This window comes from Lissotriton helveticus, chromosome 2_1, assembly GCF_964261635.1.
Source record: "Lissotriton helveticus chromosome 2_1, aLisHel1.1, whole genome shotgun sequence".
NCBI lineage: Eukaryota > Metazoa > Chordata > Amphibia > Caudata > Salamandridae > Lissotriton > Lissotriton helveticus.
This window is the reverse complement of record NC_136059.1, coordinates 969,292,882-969,315,683: the sequence shown is the minus strand read 5'-3', so window position 1 is coordinate 969,315,683 and position 22,802 is coordinate 969,292,882. Positions and strand designations below refer to the sequence as shown.

General features: G+C 41.8%; 1 protein-coding gene across 1 annotated transcript in view; it reads left to right on the top strand.

Annotated features, from left to right (window-relative positions):
* The window catches only part of VLDLR (very low density lipoprotein receptor), a 205,354-nt gene that overhangs the window by 134,053 nt on the left and 48,499 nt on the right, over nt 1-22,802 (top strand). Inside the window, exons 6-11 of the mRNA XM_078675719.1 lie at nt 5,546-5,668; nt 5,747-5,869; nt 9,331-9,450; nt 9,669-9,794; nt 17,476-17,647; nt 22,486-22,710. Coding sequence (XP_078531845.1) covers nt 5,546-5,668; nt 5,747-5,869; nt 9,331-9,450; nt 9,669-9,794; nt 17,476-17,647; nt 22,486-22,710 — 889 coding nt within the window. The remainder of the gene's footprint in view (nt 1-5,545; nt 5,669-5,746; nt 5,870-9,330; nt 9,451-9,668; nt 9,795-17,475; nt 17,648-22,485; nt 22,711-22,802) is intronic.

Sequence of the window (22,802 nt, the reverse complement as noted above, 5' to 3'; positions counted from 1 at the left end):
CTAAATTATCATTTCTTGAATGCTGCCAGATCAATAATTTTAGTATAATGAATTGCTCTACAATCTAATGTAAATCACTTTTCTTTGCCCATGATTTTTTCCCCAGTTTCAGAGCGATCTTTTTTCCCAGCATGCAATATTTGCCAGCACAGTTGACATTGCCATCTCCACAGTCTCTGTAACAATACTTTATGGGAGGCCCGTTCTCGCCCTTTTAACCACTCCCTCGCTAACCCTTCTCCCTAACATAATAGGTTATTTGATCTCACATTTGTCACTTATCTCTCAGTTACTCCATTATCTTATCTTGGTCACACCCAATGCATGATCTAGCAATACAATTAACATAATTGTCATTTCCTTTATGATCCATTCTACCCACAGGTAACTGACATCGTGAATATTAGTGAATGTAATTAAGTGTGTCCGGGATCACTTTGATCTTTAACCATCAGATCATTCACTATTCATGTATCAATTAATAGTCCATCAAATCTGTGAAGACAACGACCAAGTCCATCTTGACCAGATCCACAAGGAACATTCCCAACTTGGAACCATTCACTGCCTTACTCTGCGCTACCTTTGTCCATTGCCAGATCTGAACTTTTATGCTGGGGGAGGGGTACCTTTTATTGCCCTGGATATTGCCCCCTTTTTGCATCTGCTGACGTTCACCCACCTGTGCTATCGTAAGAAATTTTACTGGCAGCAAATGCAATCACTGCTGCTCTTGAAGCTTGTGCTGTGTGCTTTCAATGCTTGATCTTGTTGCTCTTTATCAAAATTGCCTGTTTATGTTGACCCACATCGCTCCCATTTTCACATCCATCCTTAAAACACTGCCCGGCAACGACGCTTATTCAGACAAATTGTCACTCCAGACAGGTTGGTCTCCCCTTCCCACTACTCTCTTCGCCCACCACCTTGCAACTTCGTTTGCTTCATACTATTCTTAATAGAAAAAATGATTAAATCTTAACGTACAACCCTTTTGTGCTCCTGATTCTTCTATTCATTCACTTTAGTGCTCATCTTCGGTAGCTCTCAACTTTTCAATACCTCAGTCAAAGCTAATGTCTACCCAAAATGTTTTTTTAAGCACTACCTGCTAGCTTTAATCTGCCATGTCACCTATTTGAACATCAGCTCTTTTTATACAGCTTCCATATTGCCCTGTTCCATGAATTCCACTGAGTAACCATCAGAAAGTGAGGTCTATTTCCCACTAATTTTTCCCTAGGGTTTTCATTGTATTTGGACCTTTTCTGTCATCCTAGTAGTTGCTGCAGAAGTTTCAGCCACAGGCATGCATGGCCTAATTGGAGAGTAGTTTCTGAAGAGTTCTTTACGGAGGATTATAATGTGCCATCCAGAACTACAAATTAAGAGAATTTGTGGGGTATTTCTGTGCATTTTCTTCCATCACACACTTTGTTTTTTTTGTTAAAACTGGTTTCCTCCTGAAGATTGTGCTTTAAGCTCTGTCGAGGTTCAAGCTAGCTGTCTGACCCTCATTGAACTTGTATGTTTTCAAGGGTGCACCACGACCAGCTTCTTGCAATAAATGTACTGTTGTGTACACAAGACAAATACTGGTGTATAGTTGATACTCCTTCCCTCTGTTGGGAAATCTTTTGATATACATGGCCACCCTTTCAAGCGTCCCAAAAAAGTTTCCTATCCTGCAGTTTAAGGAGAAATAATCTCCAGTGTGTGACCTATATAGCGAGTGGGTAGAGCCCGATGGGCTGGTTGGACAAGTCTGAGTGTGGGCCCTTTTTGGCTGTTTGCAGGCCTCTTTTATGGTCTGGTGGGTCAGGTTTTACTGTGATTTCCGCTGTATCAAAGCATTGCTTGCTGCAGATTAAGTCCTTGCAATCTTCTTTGCCTTGTAAAGACACGCTAGGAGTTTTTTGCAAGTTAAAACTGCCCCAGTTTGTAAACATGGGCCACTTTTTTTTAGCTTTTCTAATTCCCTTCTGTGGGCCTTATTTTGGTGCCGGGCCCATTTTCTGTCCCAGTCTGACCATGATAGTTTCTACTACCCATTATGTTCTTGAAATGGTCTTAAACCAATTAGACTGTGTAGCCATGATAATTTTCATATGTGGCTGTTTTCTATATATTTTGGCACTTGAAGACTTTAAGCTCTAAACATTGAAGTCTAATTTTGTAGTTCAAGCAGTCTCTGCAGTGCATTAGTCTTTGTAATCTATTCAAGAAGTCCTTCTCTAAATGTCAAATTTCCCTCCGCTGCTGGCCATTTCTCTTTAACACCAATGTCGCAGTTTTGCTTTGGCTTCTCGGCGTTCGTAGAATTTTAAACATCTACATTGTTCAATGTAATCTAAAGTGTAAATCTCGTATTACTTTGTGCAGCTCTCTTCAAAAATGACCAATAAGAAATTGAACAGGTTCGGTCTTTTTGGATGAATAGTTTCTGGGATCTCCTCAGGATTGTCTAAATGTAAAGAGTCTCCTTATATATTGGATCTTGAGGTCCCCAAGTTTGATTTTCTTAATCTCTGCAATTTTTATTTGAAGTTTTTTTATAGCGCGAACACGATTTGGTGTATCGGAGTGCTGTACATATAGCAGTCCTACATGCAGGGGTAAAAAGAGCAAATAACCGTCAAGAAGCAAGGAACGATCTTTTTTGCTTTTAGTGCAGATGCTTATAAATCTCCTTTCAGAATACTTAAAAGGCAGAATGAAGGCTACTTGCTCTAAATTAAACGTGTGCATCAGCTGAAAGCAGTGTATTCACCCACCAGATGTTTCGGCTTTGTTATCTTGACATTAGTTATTTAAATTTCTCCTTGATTTCTGATAAAAGATGGAATTGTCAGTTTTGTAATCTTTCTGGCCTTGGGTATTACTTTGGGGCATCATAGCTTACTCTGAAATGTAGGTATTCTTGATACTAGGACCGTAGCATATAGTAGCTGCTATTTGTGGAAGGAAATGGAGAGTAGCGATCCTTTTGTGGAGGGTGAGGATGGATTTTGACCGCCTAGGATGAATATATGCCGATGCTCCTCTAAGAGCAGCTCACATTTCGGTTGACTGCCTAAAACTGAAAGTCGTCTTTGCATACTAGTTTCGAGCCAATGATTAATCCTTAGTAGGCCATGACATTGCTAACCATCCAACATTATCCAGTTTAATGTCTAGGCATTATAGCCCACTGGACTTGCGCAATGTGATCTAGATGCTGAGGTGCTAACATTTTTTTATTTTGCTGCAAATATAAATTGTATGTTTTCATACAGAAATCTGTAGTGGTTATTAGCTGAATGCCTTACAAACCCAAGGGTATGGTTGGGTTGTTGCCTTTGTGTATGCCGGCAGAACTGGAGTTTTCTGCTATCGGTGTTCTAACTTGAATTTGAAAATGTAATTTGTAGAGTACCGAGTCTGCAAGCTTTCAGTCCCGACTATAAAGGTTTGTAGAGTGGAGGTGCTTGATTTTATATGCAATCCCTGATTGAAGTGAACATTTTAAACCCAATCAATATGCAAAGAATGGCGTTCTTGCAACTGAAGTACTGTACACTGTGAATATTGTAGTTTGAAACAGCAAGAATAGGTCCTGGATTAAAAAAAAACCTTGTATTTTTTTATAAAGGGGAAAACTCAAGACTTTTCAAACTGTTCATTAATAGTCTGACACTTATCTTGAAATATTCTTAATGTGTTAACCTAATAGCATTCGCATTTTAATATTTTTTGTTTGGTTATTCTCCTAGCTTGAGTAAATACTTAACTAATAATTTAACTGTGTTCGTTTTGTTGATGTAGTAACTTATTAGTGGTTGTCACGACATATTGGGTATGTGTAGTTGTCATGGACTTGACAGCTTACCCTGGCAATATAGCAAGAAAGGGCAACTTGTGTTGGGGCAACCAGAATGCGAATAAGCATGCAGTTTCTTGTGTTGATCGCCATTCTGTCAGAGCAACAATATTACTAAGTATGCACACAATGTAAACTGTGTGAATACTATGGAAGGATAAATAAAATACACATCATGGAATAGCCACAAGATACTAGGGCAACTGCAGCTCCGGGTCACCATCAAGCAGCCAGCCATGTCTGCAACCACAGAAGCTATCTCTTGTTTGCACACATGTTCACTCATGCTTACTCATCTGAACTCTTGGGCCTCGGCACCACGCCCCAACCCACTCACTTACCTCCTAGGTGGCCTCCCTGATCTCTGCTGATACCTTGGTGGCTTCCTGATGAGCCCATCCCAACGTTGCAATTCGTGCAGATGGAAGTGACTTGAGGGAGCTGCAGGCTCTGGTGCTAAATCATGTAGTGCTATGTATACCAGGGCACAGAAGACCACTGTTGCAAGGCAATATGAGCTGATACTGCTAGCTCTAGGTTGGATTGGGGCTTACAGTGGCCAAAGCATCATAGGAAGTGTGGTGTTTGCTAACTTTGGCTCGCACCTTGTTGTAGGGTGGGTGTGCTCGCTGACCTTGTCCTGTGACAGGGTGGTGCTAATGGCAAGACGGTCTCTGGTAGGTCTGAACAGTCTTATGTCTTCAGTGGGGAAACAGGGCTGCAGAAAGATGTGCTGTACAAGAATCTCACTAATACACAGTGGGAAACTGTACACTGGCCTAGTGACGGCAGTGTAGGACTTTAAATGTGCCATAATTAAACAGTGCAGTGCCTATTGGTGCTTGACTGAGATGCTGAAATGTTTTCTGAACGTTAGTGGCATGTGTTTAGGGGGAGGGAGACTGGTGATAGGACATGACCCTAGCAACCATAGCAGCAGAATAACTGGCTGTGTGCAGCGGATCTTCAGGTTGTAGCTTTAGGATGTTGTATCCTTAATTGTCAATACTAGAAGTTTGTGATGGTAGAATTCCACCATTTGTGCAAAACCCTACCATTTCCACTTAAAGTAGATCCTCACAGACCCCAAAGTTCTTGCCAGGATTTCAATTTGTCAGTCTCCAGAAGGTCCACTATCTTTGAATGTTATCCCACACAGGTGGTATCTAAATCTGCCAAGCCATACCTGTTGCCACTGTAGTCTAGTTCATAGTGGCCATTGTGAACCCCGGATTTTCATTTCTACACCAACTCGTGAGCTGCAGCCATTCTACATTCCAATTTTTTTTTCACTGCTAACAATTCGGAAAGTTGAGACCATTGATTTTCAAAACTTCCAGAGTAGGAAATCTTTATGCAAGCTTCCGAATAGTCTATTCTCGCTTTCCTAGAAGACAGTGTCATACCTGGTCTGACCACAAGAATCAAGATGTGGAATGGGAGTAAGTGAATTTGAGATGAATGTCAAGGGGTAGTTGGGTTAAATGTAGAAGCTTTTAAAGTGCAACTTCTCAGTGGTCAAAGTCTCACTTATATACATTTCAGGTGTTTAATATAGCAAGCAGGTCCCGGTTTCTCCACCCACTTTGCAAGTACTGCAATTTTGGAACCCTAACTCTGTTAACTTATACCCTAAAGAGGAGTGTTCTTGTCTGACTGGCTCAAATTCCTTTTCTCCCATCCTAGCTCCTCGTACTTGTCGACCGGATCAATTCAAATGTCAAGATGGTAACTGTGTTCATGGCAGCCGGCAGTGTAATGGTGTAAGAGACTGTCTCGATGGCACTGACGAAGTTAACTGTAAAACTGGTAAGTAAATGGAGGATTTTTCTGTCAAACTTATTTTAAAAAGTCTTAATCTTAATTGCGTTTCGGTTTGTATTTCAGTTACTCAGTGCTCTGGACCTGGAAAATTCAAGTGTAGAAGTGGGGAATGCATTGAAATAAGCAAGGTTTGCAATCAGCTACAGGACTGCAGAGATTGGAGTGATGAGCCGATGAAGGAATGTGGTAAGAATTTCATGAGGCAAAACTAGGCACCCAACTTTATGGCACTTTAGCCTGTTCGGCAATAAGTGCATACAGGAAAATTTGCCAGACAGCCCTATGTCCTTAGCAGTACAGTTTAGATGGTGATTTAAAGGTGAACCTTTACACGTAATCTTGTTCCAGTCATGGTGATTATGTGTATTGGTTGTCGGCAGTTTCAATATGCACAAGTGCGAGCACAAAGAGCACCCTCTTTAAAATAGAACGGCTCTCTAAACACTACTTGACACCCAAGAAACTATCACGGCGGCCCACTATTATGTTGGTCATTGCAAGTAGCTTGCAACATGCATTATGCAGGTGATCTTGAAGACCTATGTGATGTATTCTCCATCATACTTTCATGTCGGAAACAAAGTAAATTCAGTAAGAACTCTTGTTACAAATAAGTCTGTAGATATCGGCTTGTCAAAACCTGCCTTGGATAGTGGTGAGCAGTGTTCAGGATGCTCCTCTCCTCCAAATAAAACTTTGCTTTAAATTCTAATCTTTAAGACTTCTAGGGGCTTGAAAGACATGAATGAAAACAATCTAGAGTCTCTTCAGAGACTGCTGTGCAGACAACTAAATCATTCTTATTTAAATTACATAGAAATCATAATATTGAACCTCTCGCAAGGGCCAAAACTGATATCCTCCAGGAGATCAGTCATTGAGTGCTCATTGAGAAGGCCTATGGTTGTGAAGAATCACTAAGAAATAGATCTTTGTGCATGACTGAGCAGAATTCTAGTTTCAGTGGGCTGCAAGTAATTGTTTGAGCTGGCCAAGTCGCAAATTATTTCCCCCGTTAACCATTTTGCTACAGTGCCCTCCCTCCTAGAGGGAGTAGAGCAGTCATGGTACCTGTCATGGTACCTGTCTGTAAAATTCCCATGGTCTTACCAGGATACAGCAAATATCCACTCACCAGAAGTGGGAGAAAGCAAAATACTATTTTTTTTCAAAGGTTTTGATGTGAAAGCACAGACCGTGACTGGTTTGATAAAGTATGAATAAGGTAGAAAGTGTCTCATAGTTACTAGTCAGCCTAGTATGCCAACTAAAGCTTATTGTATAAATTTAATCGCATTGACGCAGGAGACCGAGTCAGATTTTGGCTATTCCTGCATATGAACTGCATGTGTAATTGTGGGCCAGAAGCAAATACATGGAGCAAATGGAATATAATTGATTGCATCAGGCAGTGTGCCAGTTTCTCCTAACCTAATTTGTTAGAGCAGCTGGTAATGTGAAGGAATTCTATCAAAAAAAAATTCCTGATTTTTACATCTTGCTCAAACTATATGAAATATACCTGGAAAAGTAGGTCTATCTTGGGTACATCTTTAAAACTAGTGTGATTCGACAGTCAGACTTTCTCTGAAAATAGTTTAACTTTTTGAAACTTTCAGATTCAAAGATAACTTTATAACTTTATAAAATGAATAATTTGTGCATCCATTTAAAAGCTTTACAGGGATCCATAACTATAATTAAGAGTTCACGGTCCGACAGTCAAGAAAGAACACGCAATTGCCATAACTTCAACACTGTAATAGGGTGGCTAAAATGGGGGATGGTTATGATTGAATTGTCTGCGCAGTTGTAGATGTCCTAATAATCATGCGTACCAAAAAGGTTTTTCATCCTAGAAATATAGGCCACCAGGTCCCTAAGGGAAGTTACAATTCAAACAATTTGTGTAATTGGCAGCAGGTACAGTCTGTTTTTAAAAGTCCTTTGCAATTAACCAGCATTTAATCTGCTTAAAAGTTGATCCGTATATTTCTACTATTTGATCGTTTAATCCTTGAATTTGTGGTATTAAGTTTGCATTAATTACTTAATCTTAAATTCAATTTGAAGGCCAAACATGGTGTCCAGATTGAAGATCAGAACTAGATGGGACCTTGGAGGAAGTAGGAGTTAGAGTATTTGTAATTTTAGTTTCCCAGTCAGAAATGGGAATTAAACAAAATATATTAAATTGTGGCAATACAAACTCGTTTTTAAGGATATTAATTTTCTTAAGACAAATATCTATCCACCCTTGAAATGGACAGGGTGGTTACTTTCCCTTGTCCTTATGCTTCCAAGGGAGGTCGCTCATGGGCCTTCTAAAAGAGTATATTTTAAGTGTGGGTATAGGTATGTTTCAGATTGGTAGCCTGTTCCAATGTCAGGAGAAGATTATGGGGGCAGGATTTTCCATTCTACTATACGTTGTCAAATTAAGCTCTTGGTTCCTGAGGAGCTAGGCCTCAATTATTGGTTTTTGATTGTTACTCCTTATCCTAAACCTTTCTTGTTCCCAGCACACCTTTGTTTGCCATAGATTAAATAATCCCTCCCGACTGCTTTTTTTAATATGGGGATTTCCTAGGCGTTGCACTGGTACAGAAGTGGACAAAGTGTGGGGTAGTTTTGGGATGGAAGTAGAGTACCCGCTACCTGAAGCTATACAGAAGAAGCTTGTCGGAGCAGTTTCACTCCTGCCACAAGCTGCGAATTGTCACTATATGGATTAGCAGGAACTGAGTTGCCAGCGGTGCAATGTTTCCGTCTATGCACTTTTACTGCATTGTTTCACACTTCCATTCCGTTTGTCTACAGTATCACATTCTTCTGATGCCTTTATTTGGTGCACTATCGTATGTAGTAGTCTTACAAAATTAAAGCAACAATCTCCCCGGCTGTCTGCCTGTAGTAAAACAGTGCAGTACTGCAATACAATTTTTATCTCGGTTCGCAATGTACCTCAAACTATTGCATCCTGGCTTGGGTGCAAGTAAACGACTCACGAATCCTCACTTTGGGCATATTGACTGCGTTCAGTGAAACTTGTGAGTACGAACAGAAAAGTTAATGAAGGCGAAGTGGAGGAGTCTCACTCCCACATATAAATGTTAATGAAACCTTTATTTTCAGACTGCTCATCGTATGACCAGTTCTTAATTTGATCCGGTGGTCTCTAGTGCTCTGCAGCGCCACTTAATTGTCAACACCGGGACTTGACAGTCTGCCACATGGTGGTGCTGTATAGTTATTTACGGAGGATAAGTCGTTTGTTCGTTCATTATACAGCAAATATGACTAATACCTTCCACCAAAGCAATTCCTATTGCATTGGGGCCTGGAATAGTCCCACTAGGGAGGGTAATTGTTAGTGGTTGTGTTGGTAGTGTCCTCGGCAACATTGGCAAGGGTAATAGGTGTTGTCTCCTGACGAGGACCCTGGCACTTATTTTACAATTTTTAAGCGCTGAGTAGGACTCATGATATACAGTTTAGATCCCTGTGCTTTGGTTGGCGAATTCTGTTTCCTTTGAGTCGGTTTGCCATCGAAGTTATGTGTTTGTGACGTGTGGCCCTTATGTGCTTTGTGCTGCTATGGAGTGTCTGTGTTTATGGACTAACCTAAAGCATTCTTTCCCTCCTAGGTCTAAACGAATGCCTGGTAAATAATGGAGGCTGCTCCCACATCTGCAGAGACTTGATCGTGGGCTATGAATGTGAATGCCCAGCCGGGTTTGAGCTCATTGACAGGAAAACATGTGGAGGCAAGTTGATGATCCAGACTGGGTGTGGTGGAGGCAGGCATTAGTGGGGTTGAATGTTTCCGTAGTACTTAACAGTGAGTATTAATTTTGCACAAGGCAGTTATTGTCGTTTGTGTACACATTCCTTACAGTCCATTAAGCCAATTTGTCTAAGTCGGTGTTCTAAAGCTGCTCCGTGGTTGTTTACTGTGACTCTTATTTGCGATTTTCTTCACTAGATATTGATGAATGTCACAATCCTGGAATCTGCAGTCAAATTTGTGTAAACTTGAAAGGCGGCTACAAGTGTGAATGCAGCCGTGGATATCAAATGGATCTCGCCACTGGCGTGTGCAAGGCAGTAGGTAAATGATTTTTTTTTATGTTCTCACTATTTGTGCTTAGGAAACGGTAGGTAAGTGAAATCGAAAAATTCTCATTAAATAACACTTAAAGATTGAACAGAATTATGCGCACTTTAGGGGCTGTTATTTATCATTTGGATTCAATGCAAAACAACGTCTTGTTTGAATGTAAATGAAAACTAGGCACTCTATGTATGCTTGTTTGGACGACGAGGCCAGATGGGATTATATGAAACACAAACTATAGAGAATTATTTTCTTGATGTTTTGAATATGCCCTTTTTGCAGTCATGTGGTTTGTAAGAGGTGCAGAGTATTGTGCTGGCTAATGTTTAAAGCAAAACAAGCAACCACTGGAAGAAACACAAGTGCTCAAATACATCTGAATTAAAGCTGGAAGACTAAAATTTGGTTTGACAAGTGCCTGCATGTTCACTTTGTAACTTTTTGTTCTAAAATTGTTTGATCTTCCCAAGAGTCGGGGGCATCGTTTTTGCGTTTGAGGCTCGCGATAAATTCTTGGGTGATGGATTAAGTTAAACTGCTGTTGATGCCAAAGCACTGGTTAGTGAACCGATCGATGCAAGAAATGTTTTTATACATTTATCCGCATCTCACGACTGCATCTTACGCTTTAATATGAATTCCTGTAATGGATGTTTTGAGAGTTCTTTAATCTTTGATGGGTGCATAATCCTGGTCGTGTTTTGGTCCAGGTACCATGGACTGCAAAAAAATACCCCACCTGTGCCAATTTTGGAGGTCTCCATTTGTTTCAAGGGTTCTCCGGCTCCTTTTTGTGCAGATCTTTATTCTGGATAACCCTATCCCTCCTCCCTGGGCTCAGTTCAGTTGCAGAAGATGAAGTTGTTGGGAGTGCAATAACAGTTGGTCAAAGACCTATTCAGTCATAATTGCAGAGTACTTCTCGAAGAGGTGCACCGAAGCAAGCTACTTAACTGCAGCTTCATGTTCTAATACACTTCTGCATGATTTGCCTACGGCACATACTCTTGCCCTGTGCCGGTCATTCCAAACTGATTCAGCCATGACTATTAATGTGTGAAATCAGCCACACTTAGTTAATTGATGTCCGTTCCGTGCCATGCCTTCCGTTGTGGACCAAATGTGTGTGGCGGGGGGCTGTGGCGGAAGGGGTGTGGGGGGGTGGGACTAGTACCTTGTTGAATAGACTTCTTCCTGAAGGAAGACCTTATTAATGGAGAAACTTGCATCAGGCCGGAATCCTGTTATCCTTGCTTGAGGTGACCAAGGTAGATCTTGCACACTGGGCATTCTGGTGTGGCCATTTGCATTCCCTCTGGCTTTCCTGTAGTCCTGGGTTCTCAGAGGAAAGCATCCTATAGAACCAGAGAACGAAGTCTAATTGTGCTAGAAACTTTATTTTCCTAGTTCAGAATGCTGAGCAAACAGCATGCCGAACTTCACCTGACAATGAGACTCGAGGGATTTATGGCCAAGGCATAGGTTTTCGTGGAATTTGACAGATGCAAGCACTGAAATGGTTTTACATGCGTGGTACCCTGTGTTCACTCATAGTGGCTAAGAACTAAGCACTTTAAGGTTCTTGCCAGGCTGCTGTGGCTTTGCCGAACTTTAAGGAAGGATCACAATAAAATGCTCCTGTTTAAAGTTTCTCTTGCGACAGCTGGTTAGATCTTGACTCCTGCAAGGCCCATAGCCAAATTGCTGCTACATCTCTGCAAAACCGAAGCCTGTTGCTGCCCAAAGTAGAAATTCTTAGACAAAGTCGAGGTCTCATGCCTTTCTCCAACAAACCGGTCTGTCAAGGGGGATTAATAGGTGATTCCAGATGGAAGGGCCATAGCTTATCCAAGTGCTTCGCTGTTGCCGCCAGTACATATCGGAGCTAGGATTCGCTCCTGACCAGAAATCAAGGAGCATTTCTCAGCCAAAAACAAACTATCTTGGGTGCTCTGGACAGAAACCACTAAAGCGCCTTGTGAATAGACTGTATCAGACTAGCCCATTTTCACTTCCTGCCCTACAACCATTCAATGCTATGCCAATCCTGAGTGCAAGCTTCTGCGTCATTGCCCTAGAAACTAGCCTAACCAGTTTCTTTAAGTGATACGGGTCCCAATAGCACGGAATTTAGTCAGATCTACTAAGGGGAATGTGGACACATTTGCAAAGCCTGGTTAATTGGCAAATGTCGCTTTATTTCAGGTTTCATGTACTAGCTCAGAAAAAAGTCCAGGTTTCCTAATCTTCCCCCAAATCACCAGCTCACTGAGGAATGTTATAGGACCTTTCATGGTCTCAACCCTGAAAGTAGGAAGGGCAGAGCTCAAAACTACTTGCTGCCAAAGTTATGATAACTGGTTGCCTTGCCTCACCTACACTATTCGAAAGTGCATAAGTGACAGTATTATAGAAATACTTCGATTGCTAAAATCTACCCCAGCGTCAGAATGGAGCAACTATTGGAGAAGAACTAACCTTTCAAGTCTATTCAAAGAACCATCTTTTTGAAGTCTATGAAGGCCAAAACGAGTGTGCAAAGTGTAAACTGCAAAAGTCCCTTAAGGGGCCTTGACAGTAAGTGTCCAAGGCAAGCAGTCAAAATTGTAATTGGGTGATCTCGAGTGAGGAGGCGGGGTGGCTGGAATGAAGTAGTGATTGTCTATGAGAAGCCTCCACAGTGCCTTGATACATTAAGCTGGAGTTCAAGATTGAGCTTTTTGAATCCTCAAGAGCTTCTGTCTGAGACCTAGCAGATGAGCGAAGTAGGAGTGCCTTGGTCAACTTGATCATACAGCTTGTTGACTATCTTGAAGCTTCAGAAATTGTAATTATTTTTTCATAGACTTGCTGTTAGCACACATCAAAGCCTGCAGGGCTCATGAAATTTGGCAAATAACGCTGATTTCCGTGTCCCTGAACCACACTAGATTAGGACCAGTCAGTGGTGCATGTAACATACTGTAACGCCCTCAGGTGGACTGCTTTCACTGTCTTACAGCACCAACTTCTGTATTTGTACTGGCAGATGTCTTGCTTTCTGGCCCAAGATCGTGTTTTTAGGACATAGAATACCTCTTAAACCTCAAAGCAGTAGCGTTCCCGATATCATCTGTGGTTCATAGTCTAGCATCAGGTCTGCCAAGTATCACGCATCAGGCGTGACTCTACCGCATTTCAGTGTGGTGTTCTGCATCACCTCACTGAAATGCATTGTCACGCATTTTAATGCTGTCTCTGGCCACGCCAGGCTGCTAGCATGCGCACCTGTGACCTGCACCGGCTCTGCTCCTCCCCGCAGACTTGCCTGCACGGGCGCTGCCACCAGGACAGGCAGGTTCAGTCACTAACCCTTAATCATGTGCATACATTGCTACTACACATGTATCATCTTAGGCTGCTGTGTTGAAATTCCGGCCAGCAGCGCCAGCGTGGCTGAGTCACTCGAATTACAGCCCAGGCCTGACGTCACCGGGTCAAGGTAGTCGCTGTGCCGAATACTGAGAGGACTGACACCTACTGGGCGGGGCCTGCCCTCCGTGGTTCCTACCACGATGTGCTCAGCTTCCAGCAGGCTTGAGGGTATGCGGTTAATGTGCGTGCTACTTGTTTCGGGTGTTACATTGTAACCAACGGCTGGCATAACAGTGGTCGCTTTCAGTGCCCAATGGCTAAGGAGATACTTTAATAGGGTGGACCGCAAAAAGAGCGGCATTTCAAAATTAGTTGCAGTGTGCTCACTGCTTACAGTACCAAGGGCGGTATAATGGATCCCGCGGGCGAGCTGGTTCATCTCGGGCTCACCCGACCATCAGCACAGTGACGGGCTAACTTGGACTCGCCATGGGGAGCCTGCTCTGCCTGACAGCCTGTAGCAGAGCTGCTTAATCTTGCAGCGGATCTACCAGGAGTGAATCAACGGCTGTGTTATTTGAACTGGGCGGGCCCGGCTCATGGAGGTGAGTGCTGACCTGTTTTTACGTTTCAACTTCACATAAGCCCAGATGAGAGCAAAACTTGTTGCGATTAATCAAGCTCACTGTCGGGCCTTCCAACAGGCTTTAAATTCCTTGTGTATTCGGATAATAACACGGATCATCACGTTGGTCTCTCATTTCAAGAACGGCAGCCCCCACACAGATCTGGTGGTACCTCGTCTTCCTTTTTAAATGCTGGCAAGGCACCCCAGACCGTTATTGCTCTGCACTAGTAATGCAAAAATTCCAGACCGTTTAGTTCTTTTTGCCAAGCTGCCCTAGGCTGTCCCTGCCTCTGAACTTAAGTGGTGTTGGCAGGATGTTTTCCTCCCTGCATGCGCCCCACCCACAAACATAATGTTGGTCCCAGGCAGCCGGCCTGACTGCGAGCAGATCTGTGTCATCTGAGGCCAGTCTCCTCTGCAGCAAAACCAGCAGAGCGTTTTGGGCTACTGGCAAGAAATTCTCAATTTCTCAACGTGTGTTCAACAATTGCTGAAGGATAACTAACACTATAAAGGCAATCTATGACCCGAACGCAGCACGCAAATAATAAGTCACTGCTTTGGTTTACTCACGAGGAAGTGCCACTCGCAGTGTCACACAATAAAACATATAAATATCACACAAGTAATTATAAAAATTGCCAGCTATGTATGGTTGTGTACACTTTGCAAAATGTTAGAATGAGAACACAAGGCTGGTATTTTTCTCGAGGGTCGGAGACCGATGCAGAAGGGTTAGGGTTGTGAGGGTAGTTTCAATAACCAGCTGACCCATTCTATAAAATGTGCTTTTTAGGTTAGCGTGCGGTCATGCTCAGATCATCTGAGCAGCAGCAGTGCCTGCCAGCCTGCAGTCAGTGTCTCTGGTTAGTACCCTTACATTTCTGCTGCGTGCAGCAGTTATAAGATTTTCTTATAGATTCTACCCATTTGAGCAATGAGAACTACCCATTTGAGCAATGAGAAACTCTATATGTGCCTCATCTTCATTGCTTGATTTTTGCACGCAAGATGGTGTCACTCATAGGCGTTGAAATGTCACTCGTAATTACATTGGAATTATGAAAATGTCACACATTGCAATCTGAAACCTTGGCAGCTATGTAGCATCCTGTTCCTGGCTGCCTGTAGCAAGAATAACACTTAAATATAGGGATGTATTTCAAGTATTTTGATGTTAAAAATGCTTGAATGGCACAGTTTAACACTTCTGAACTGACCAGTTTTGTATTTTAACCCGTGCCCTTTTGTATAGACTGGCATCAGTTTAAATGAGTTTACTCTTGTGTAGCTGGAATTTACATTCGGATTTCCTGGAAAAACCTTTCTCCTGGCTATACTTTGTTTGTGAGGACATAGGATTTTGGCACAGGAGTCGTAACCTTCCCCCTAACCCGTCAAAGCTGAGCATCCTCTACCAAGCTCGGTCTGGGCATTTGCCTTTTCTGGTTTTGTGTGGGGGCATGCATCATCACGCATGGACATGTATGATAAGACACTGCAGTGGCACTTTCTTTTAATACCAGGGTTAGAACATGAAATTATTAGCATGCATTAGAGGAGTGGCCTGGTAGCTAATTATAGCTGCGGGGCATCAGAAAAAGAAATTGACTTTAAAAAAATAGACTGGGAGGAGTGAAACTCTATGCCGCCAAGCGGCTTGGGGCAGTGCTTTACCGTAGAGAATGGTGAACAAAACAACATCGAGCAAAATAATGGCTAAGGAGAATAGATGTGTTATAAGAGGGTAGCTGGTAGAAAACTAAAAGCCGATGGGAAGAAGTGGGGGGAAGCAACAGGTGGACTGCGTGCAAGGAGCATATGCTGGAGAGCAGGAAAACACATGGACGCCTATGGATTGCTGATCAAAAGCAGTCCCCCTTAATTTAAGCAGTGGAAGGCTACAACTCATTCGTTTGAACACTGTAAAATCGGTGTTCCAGGAGGAGCAAATGCCAGAGTAAGAATGAAAGCCATTGAATGGTTAGCAAACCAATTATAGCGACCAGACCAACCAGTGGAGCAGTGAGTGGGCTGACCCAAAGTCCACTCAAAGTATTGGCATTGTACACGCTAGGTTTTTGTACAATAGACCACTGAAGCAGTTTGTAACGAGACCTAAAAATGGTGAAATGTTAAATGGAACGGATTCCTTTCCAGTAACCAAACATCAGATTTGTTTAAGTAGGCTTGCTTAAATGTTGCTAAAATGCAAAACTTGCTTTTGGTAAATTACACGAATTTTACTAATCTGTTTCCGATCTAATAGTGGTGAATAAATGATTCACAGGAGACAAAGTTCACTAATTAAAATGGATAAAGTTTAATCCCAAATTCTGCCACCTTTGAAACATTTACCTTGGCACAGGTACAGACTTGGCTCAGCTGTTTGTTCTGATCAGTCTGATTACCTTTCCCTGCACTCCGCTGGATGGCTGCTGCGATCAAATCTACGTTCGGATGCCTTCGAAATTTTCCGAAGTCGCGCCGCCTAAAGTAAATTGCTGGCCTCCTGGAGCTTGGATTACTTTTATTTCTTTGCATATTCGTGATTATCTGGGTCTATGTGACGCCAATATTCAGTACCATTACAGCTGTCCTTATTCTTCCACTCCGGATCTCCGGGTGGAGCCTTCCATCTTTTGTCCCTAGTTCTTAATACCTCCTGTATCTTTCCCAGTGATCATGACTCGGGCGCATCTTTTCTTGTCCCACACATGATCTGTTCACCCTGAAGGTGTGACCCATACCCGGGTTAGACACCAAAACGTGAGTCGGCGCTGGAGAGCCAAGGGTCTCCTCTGTTTCCACCTTCCCTAAAGAGAAGATACTGAATTATGAACTGTATGAACATCGGAGACAATCCACAGCCATCTATTGCTTATCCTTTCTTCCTGCTTCAACTCACTTCGTATTGGAAGAACGATATCTTTTGTTTTGAAATGTACAATATTTCAATCCCATTATGAGTTCTCAGAGCGTAGGAGTATGGTTGGGTTTGTGGTTGTTTGTGCATAGTGTTTGTGTGGGACCGTATGTGTACGTCTTTCTATAAACCTTGATAAAATGGTATAAATATTTTCTATGTTTGTTTTCCTACTCTATTTGAGGGAAGCTTTTGTTTGTATAGCTGTCGTAACTTATCAGTGAGTGCTTCATAAGCTTTTTTTCAGGCAGGTTGGGATGTTTTCTGATAGGTTTAGTTTGACTCCAAGAAACAATTTTCCATGAAGCAAGTAACTGAATAAATTGCTGGCAAATGTTTTCAATTGAAAAATTAACCAGCTGCCTCTTCGCCTTATGACCGCTTCAGTAATCGTATGCTTCCAAAGGGAAGCAACATTAACTTTCTGGGGCTAAGTATTAGTTTATGCTCATTTCCCAAGGTATTTGTGCTTACTTGTAGACCAGTTGCCACATTGATGTGGGTTTCATTGGCACCTGTACTTAATCATCACATTGAGAAACCTTAAGGAGAATATTTCTTTCACCAGGCTTTTTCAGAAATAACATATGCAAATGTTGACTTGATGATTATGGTCTTATGGTTGCCACACGTTTGGTTGTGGAGCGTGCAAATTAAGATATATCTTGAAGGATACTTTCACTGAAGGACAATTGAGGTGGGTAATCAACCTTGCAAAAAGTTCTTTATTTTTGCATGCTTTTTGAAAACTATGCACATTTTTATAGGAACAGAGCCATGTTTAATCTTCACAAACCGAAGAGACATTAGAAAGGTTGGCCTGGAAAGGAAGGAGTACAAACAGTTAGTGGAGCAACTGAGAAACACTGTGGCTTTGGATGCGGACATTGCTGGCCAGAATATCTTTTGGGCTGACGTAAGCCAAAAATCAATTTTTCGGTAAGTGTTCCACTAATGGTGAGTGAGCATTCTTTCTAAATGTCATAACTATCCTTTTCTGTATTCACTTTCTAATAGAATTTGGGATTTTTTAAAAATTGTTTTCATAAATTATAGAAATTGGTGGTTGCCAGTGTTTACTCAGTTTCGCTCCATTAAATTCACAGGGCTGTTTATATCTCCCCCCCTCCTACAGTTTATATAAAGTTTTGCCTTTACTTACCTCATTGCTGTTTTCTGCTCTACTTTCCATTGTGCCCCCTAACATCCTTGTTTGTAACCTTTTCCTTGGGCCGGAGTCACAAACGAGTTTTGTAGTATGTTTTGTAGTACAAAACTTACTGCAAAGTGCTATTGACTGTCTGCACTTTTTTAGTAACTGACACATTTTATTTTTTAGTGACTTATACATGTATTAAAACAAACTGCTAAAGTCTTTCTATTGACCCTGAAAATCCTTAATTAGACACTGGGTAAAGAGAAAGTTATCTAAGGTCTGATGAAAAGTTCACTCTCCTGGGCGGCCCTTTGGAAAGTGGGGACCTGGGGGAAATTAACTAATTTGCCCATGCCATTACTGATTTCTGAACATAAAATCAGTGTACTGCTTAAGAGCGGATATCCCTCTTGAACGTAGAGGTGAACATTTGTACTAAATTTGTAAAAATTTGTAATTAACTGCATACCAGTAAGGCTCTATTTTTCCAGGAAACTCCACTAGGTGGAATTGGACTATTTGAGTGTATGGACTGTTTAAATTGTACCACAGTAGCCTGCAGTGGTCTTTTCTATAGATATGGCCAACGCTTTTGAATTCATGGAGTGGCTGCATACGTTTGCAATCTTGGAGAGAATGGACTTTGACCCATATGTACATCCCACTTTAGGCTGCTGTATTCAGCCCAGATAATTTTCTTATGGGTACTCTCAACCCTTTAATCTGAAGCAAGGCCCAAGATGGAGTCTTTGACCTGTGGAATACAGGGAGATGTCAGGCTTTTAAGATCCCTCGGAGAAAAGAATTTTCCTCTGCAATGGTTAATGTGGTGGAGCCTAGAATGCTGACTATATTCTACACACTTGGCTTACATTGAACGTTCTGTTTAAATGGGACAGGCCTGTATTTTTCCCTGACAACTTTGCCATGGGCAACAGTCTCACTACTTTGATAGTGAAGGCTCCAAATGCCTGGGGATTTGTTACACTGCATAAACTTTCTGGACCAGGATCTTGGTCTCTTATTAAGTAAATAAGAAAATGTACTATACGGATGTTCCCTCCCCTTCTTTTGGATAGGGCCTCTTTGTCAGATACTCAGTAAAGTATTCTGTAATTCATAAATCAACATGGTCTCCTTTTATACTATGTCTGAAGCTTGACTAGACACTCCACATGGTGTTATGGAACAGTTACACAGGATGACCAGGAGTATATCCTACAAGGGGTGTTTTATGGTGGAATCTGTCCCTGAAGCACGAAATGCTACTAGTCATCACAACTGACAAATGAGTGGACAGGCGTGTGATTGGTTGTCCTGGGTTTTTGTCAAGAAGTGAAAACTCCTGTCTGATTTCCACAGACAGTATTTGATTACAATCTCTGCACTAGCTGCAGTGTGGAGCACCCTAGAAGTGCTCGAACAACTTAGTTTTCTATTAGTTGCTTTGGAGTTCTTCAGATACAAGAATTAGACATCCTTCACTTAATTTTTGGGGAAATGTAGATGTTGCCAAAAGCTCATCCCTTGAAAACCTTATTGCAGCCTGAGAGTCTCGAGGCTATTTTAATCTATAGAACGCAGCTTAATCATTTTGTCAACACTGGAGGCTCAAGTGGACCCTCGACCTAGAGTTAATTACGTTCTGCCTGTGGGGAGGCCTTGCAGTACCCCATGGAGGTAGCAGTAAGGACAGGCTTTATAGTTGGTGCAATTGAAACTACTACATATTACACTATATCCTCTACTGTTTTTGGTAAGCTTCAAAACATGTGACTATGCAGACTGGTATGAGCATTTTACCTTATCACATGGCTGTACCCAAAACTACATTCCTTCTGGAACAGAATTACTTTGATATTGGCTACCATAACAGACATCACTTGAACAATTCTCACGTCCTGCTATAACGCATTCAGAGTGGCCAGATTACCCCAAGCTGCTCTACACCTTTCACCACCCCCCCTCACCCCAAAGTACAGTTAATTAGTTTAGGACTTTGGTTTGCTGTTGGCACGCTGATGTGCCAAGATGTGATGAATCCTAGGTACCAACAATTGAGAAACAGTGTTAAACTATATTGGTGCATGCTTGCTGAAAATCTATGTATGAAGGACAGAATTGACTGCATAAAACTAAAGAAATTCCACCTCCTCAAAAAAGGTAGTGTTCAGTAAGTATCTGGCATCCCCTCACTGGGGTTTGGATCCAACTGGATCGAAAATGCTACAATGCTTTGGAATCTGTGTGCACCATCCCACCAGCTTTCTGCAGATGCGCACATGAGTTTGCCCCATGTTCGTACACCAGTTTCAAATTCTACCTATAACATTTGTTGGATTTTGGCTGTACCGTCCTCTCTCCACCCCTAAAGATTTTTTGTTTGCATTGCATCTGGAAATTAAATGTATTGGTGTCCTCATGGGTTCCCTCTTTCTGAAAGAATGACTCCGTAGAAGCTGTTCTGCTTTTATACCAATATGAATGAGCCAGGCTGTGGCACCTTGTAATTCCTTACTCTGGCACCTTCAAAACCATGACTTCGAAGTAGTTGGGAAGATAATACTTTGGTGGCTTCCAAGTTAAGTATTTGTCCCTCAGCAGGTATCTGCCTGTTTCACACCACCTGATGTCCATGTATGAGGGTATGTCTGCACATCCAGAGAATACATTAGCCCAGACACTCTTATTGCATGCCCCATCTCTGCTGGTGTTCTGGTACATGTTCTCCCCCTTTCCATATACTTCTCTATAGATCCTGCTTTGCTACTTTTCCACAGCACGCCAGAATCCCAGTGGTGCACTAGACTTTCCATACCTTTTATTTCTCACTTTTTAAAGAGTAGAAATAATGTTCCTGGGCAGTGACGAATCTGATACTGGGTAACATTCCTCCATGTCAAAGCACTTGGACCTAGGGTGACCACCTGGCATCCAAGCACATTCTGGACGGTGGCAGCAGAAATTTAAGACAAATGGTCAAAATTCAGGACCGAAATTCCAGACAAAAGGTCATTTTTAAGGACCGATCTGAGACCATTGCGCAATTATCAAATGTACAACTGACAGACCTAGAGCCAAAATGGGTTTGTTTAGTTTCTATTACACATTGGAGTGTTGAGCAGACTTTCATAAATAGCTGGACAGATTTGAATATGAGAACTAGTTATCCTACAGTCAATCAGAATTTGACAGCTGATGGGCAGAATTTACAATTCTACCCTCTACCATGAATGATAGTGTTAGCAGCATAACTCTCTTGCTGAACAGAGGGAAATGATGGTGCGAAAGAGCTATACACTGATGGAGACATATATGCTCTGAAAAGTTTTAACCAATTATTTAATTGTATGCTGCTATGGAGGTCACTTTAATAATGCACGGTCACTTTTTTGCCGCATCAATGAACTGTAATAATTTTCCATCAAGTGCTCCAAATTAATCGCTCATTGGTTATTGTTGCTGATAGTATTTTAGAATAATGAATTTTATCTTTGTATTAAACTTATGGTTTGCAACTTAAACCGAATAAAGTTTCTTTGAATTTGAATTGATTTTAATAGAAGGTTGAAAAGAGGAGTGTGCATATAAAAGGCGAGGTAGAGGGAACCAAGAGCAAGCATATGGGGGAGAGAAGGAAACTCTAATCAGAGGCAACAAGTAATTGCTAGTTAGGGGAGAGGAGGGAACAGTTAGATATAAGGGAACCTAGAGGTTGTATAGGGAGTGAACAGTGACAATGAATGTCTTTCCATCAAGCAAAGACTTTCCAGTGTTAGCAGGGAGAGCCTCACTCTGCTTCAAAAATTGGTCCAGGCCTTTTTTCGTCAGATAAAGGGGAGCTGGCTGTCAGAAGCTCTGTGGCGATGTTCTAACTCTCCCAGCATGTACCACTTCTTTCACATTGGGATGGGCTACTGAGCCCATGAATACGCTGCTTGAAGAGATATATCCACTAATTCCATGATTGGCAAATGAACCAAGCAGTCCAACACTTGCATGCTTGGTAGTGGGACCAACAGGCTATCACAGCAACAAGGAAATGTTATAGTAGAGATTTGGTAGGGCTCATTTTTTTCTTCTCTAAACTGGACTACTACATTATCCAGTAGGGTAGCAGTGTTGCAATGTTTGGGGTAGTGTCAAATTTGATCACTTTTGTTGGCTCTTTGAAAACCTAAGATGATAAGGAACCTCTCATGTGAGCCAATGCTTGAAAGTGGGGGTATGGGTGTAGGGTGTTAAGGATATAGATAATTAAGGTACATTCTCCGTTTCCGTTTGAGAAACAAGTAGTGTGCATAGATGAGCACACACGTGATTAGTTAATACCCTCATCCATTTGCTACCTTTTGTGGAGTGGGATTCATATCGTAGCAAAGCACTTACCAAGCACTCCTGGCACTTTATTTATAGAGCCATGGAATCTCTTCAGTAGGACCGGTAATATGAACTAGTCTTGAAAGTGATGAGCACCAGCCTCCTTACCAGCAATAGTAGTGAGCTTTGCTAGTGAAATGAAGACTATATTTTCTGCTCCCTTTCATATACCAATAAGCAATTTGTTTTCTTGAAGTGACATTTAAATGATGCTTTAATCTGAGTTTTTTTCCCTTTTCAGTGCATCACTTGATTCACGGGACAAAATTGGCAGACATGTGAAAATTATAAACAATTTGAACAGCCCTGCTTCAATTGCTGTAGACTGGATTTATAAGAATATTTATTGGGCAGACACCGGTTTAAAGACTATCTCTGTATCAAACTTTAATGGATCACAGACAAAAATATTGGTTGATACAGACTTGAAGGAACCTACATCGATTGCTGTGGACCCAATTTCAGGGTAAAGTTTAAATTTACATTTTGTAGGTTACAATGCTACGTGTTGGAAACGCTTAATCATGGAGGCTCATTAACTTCTGTAATCTGGTTTGT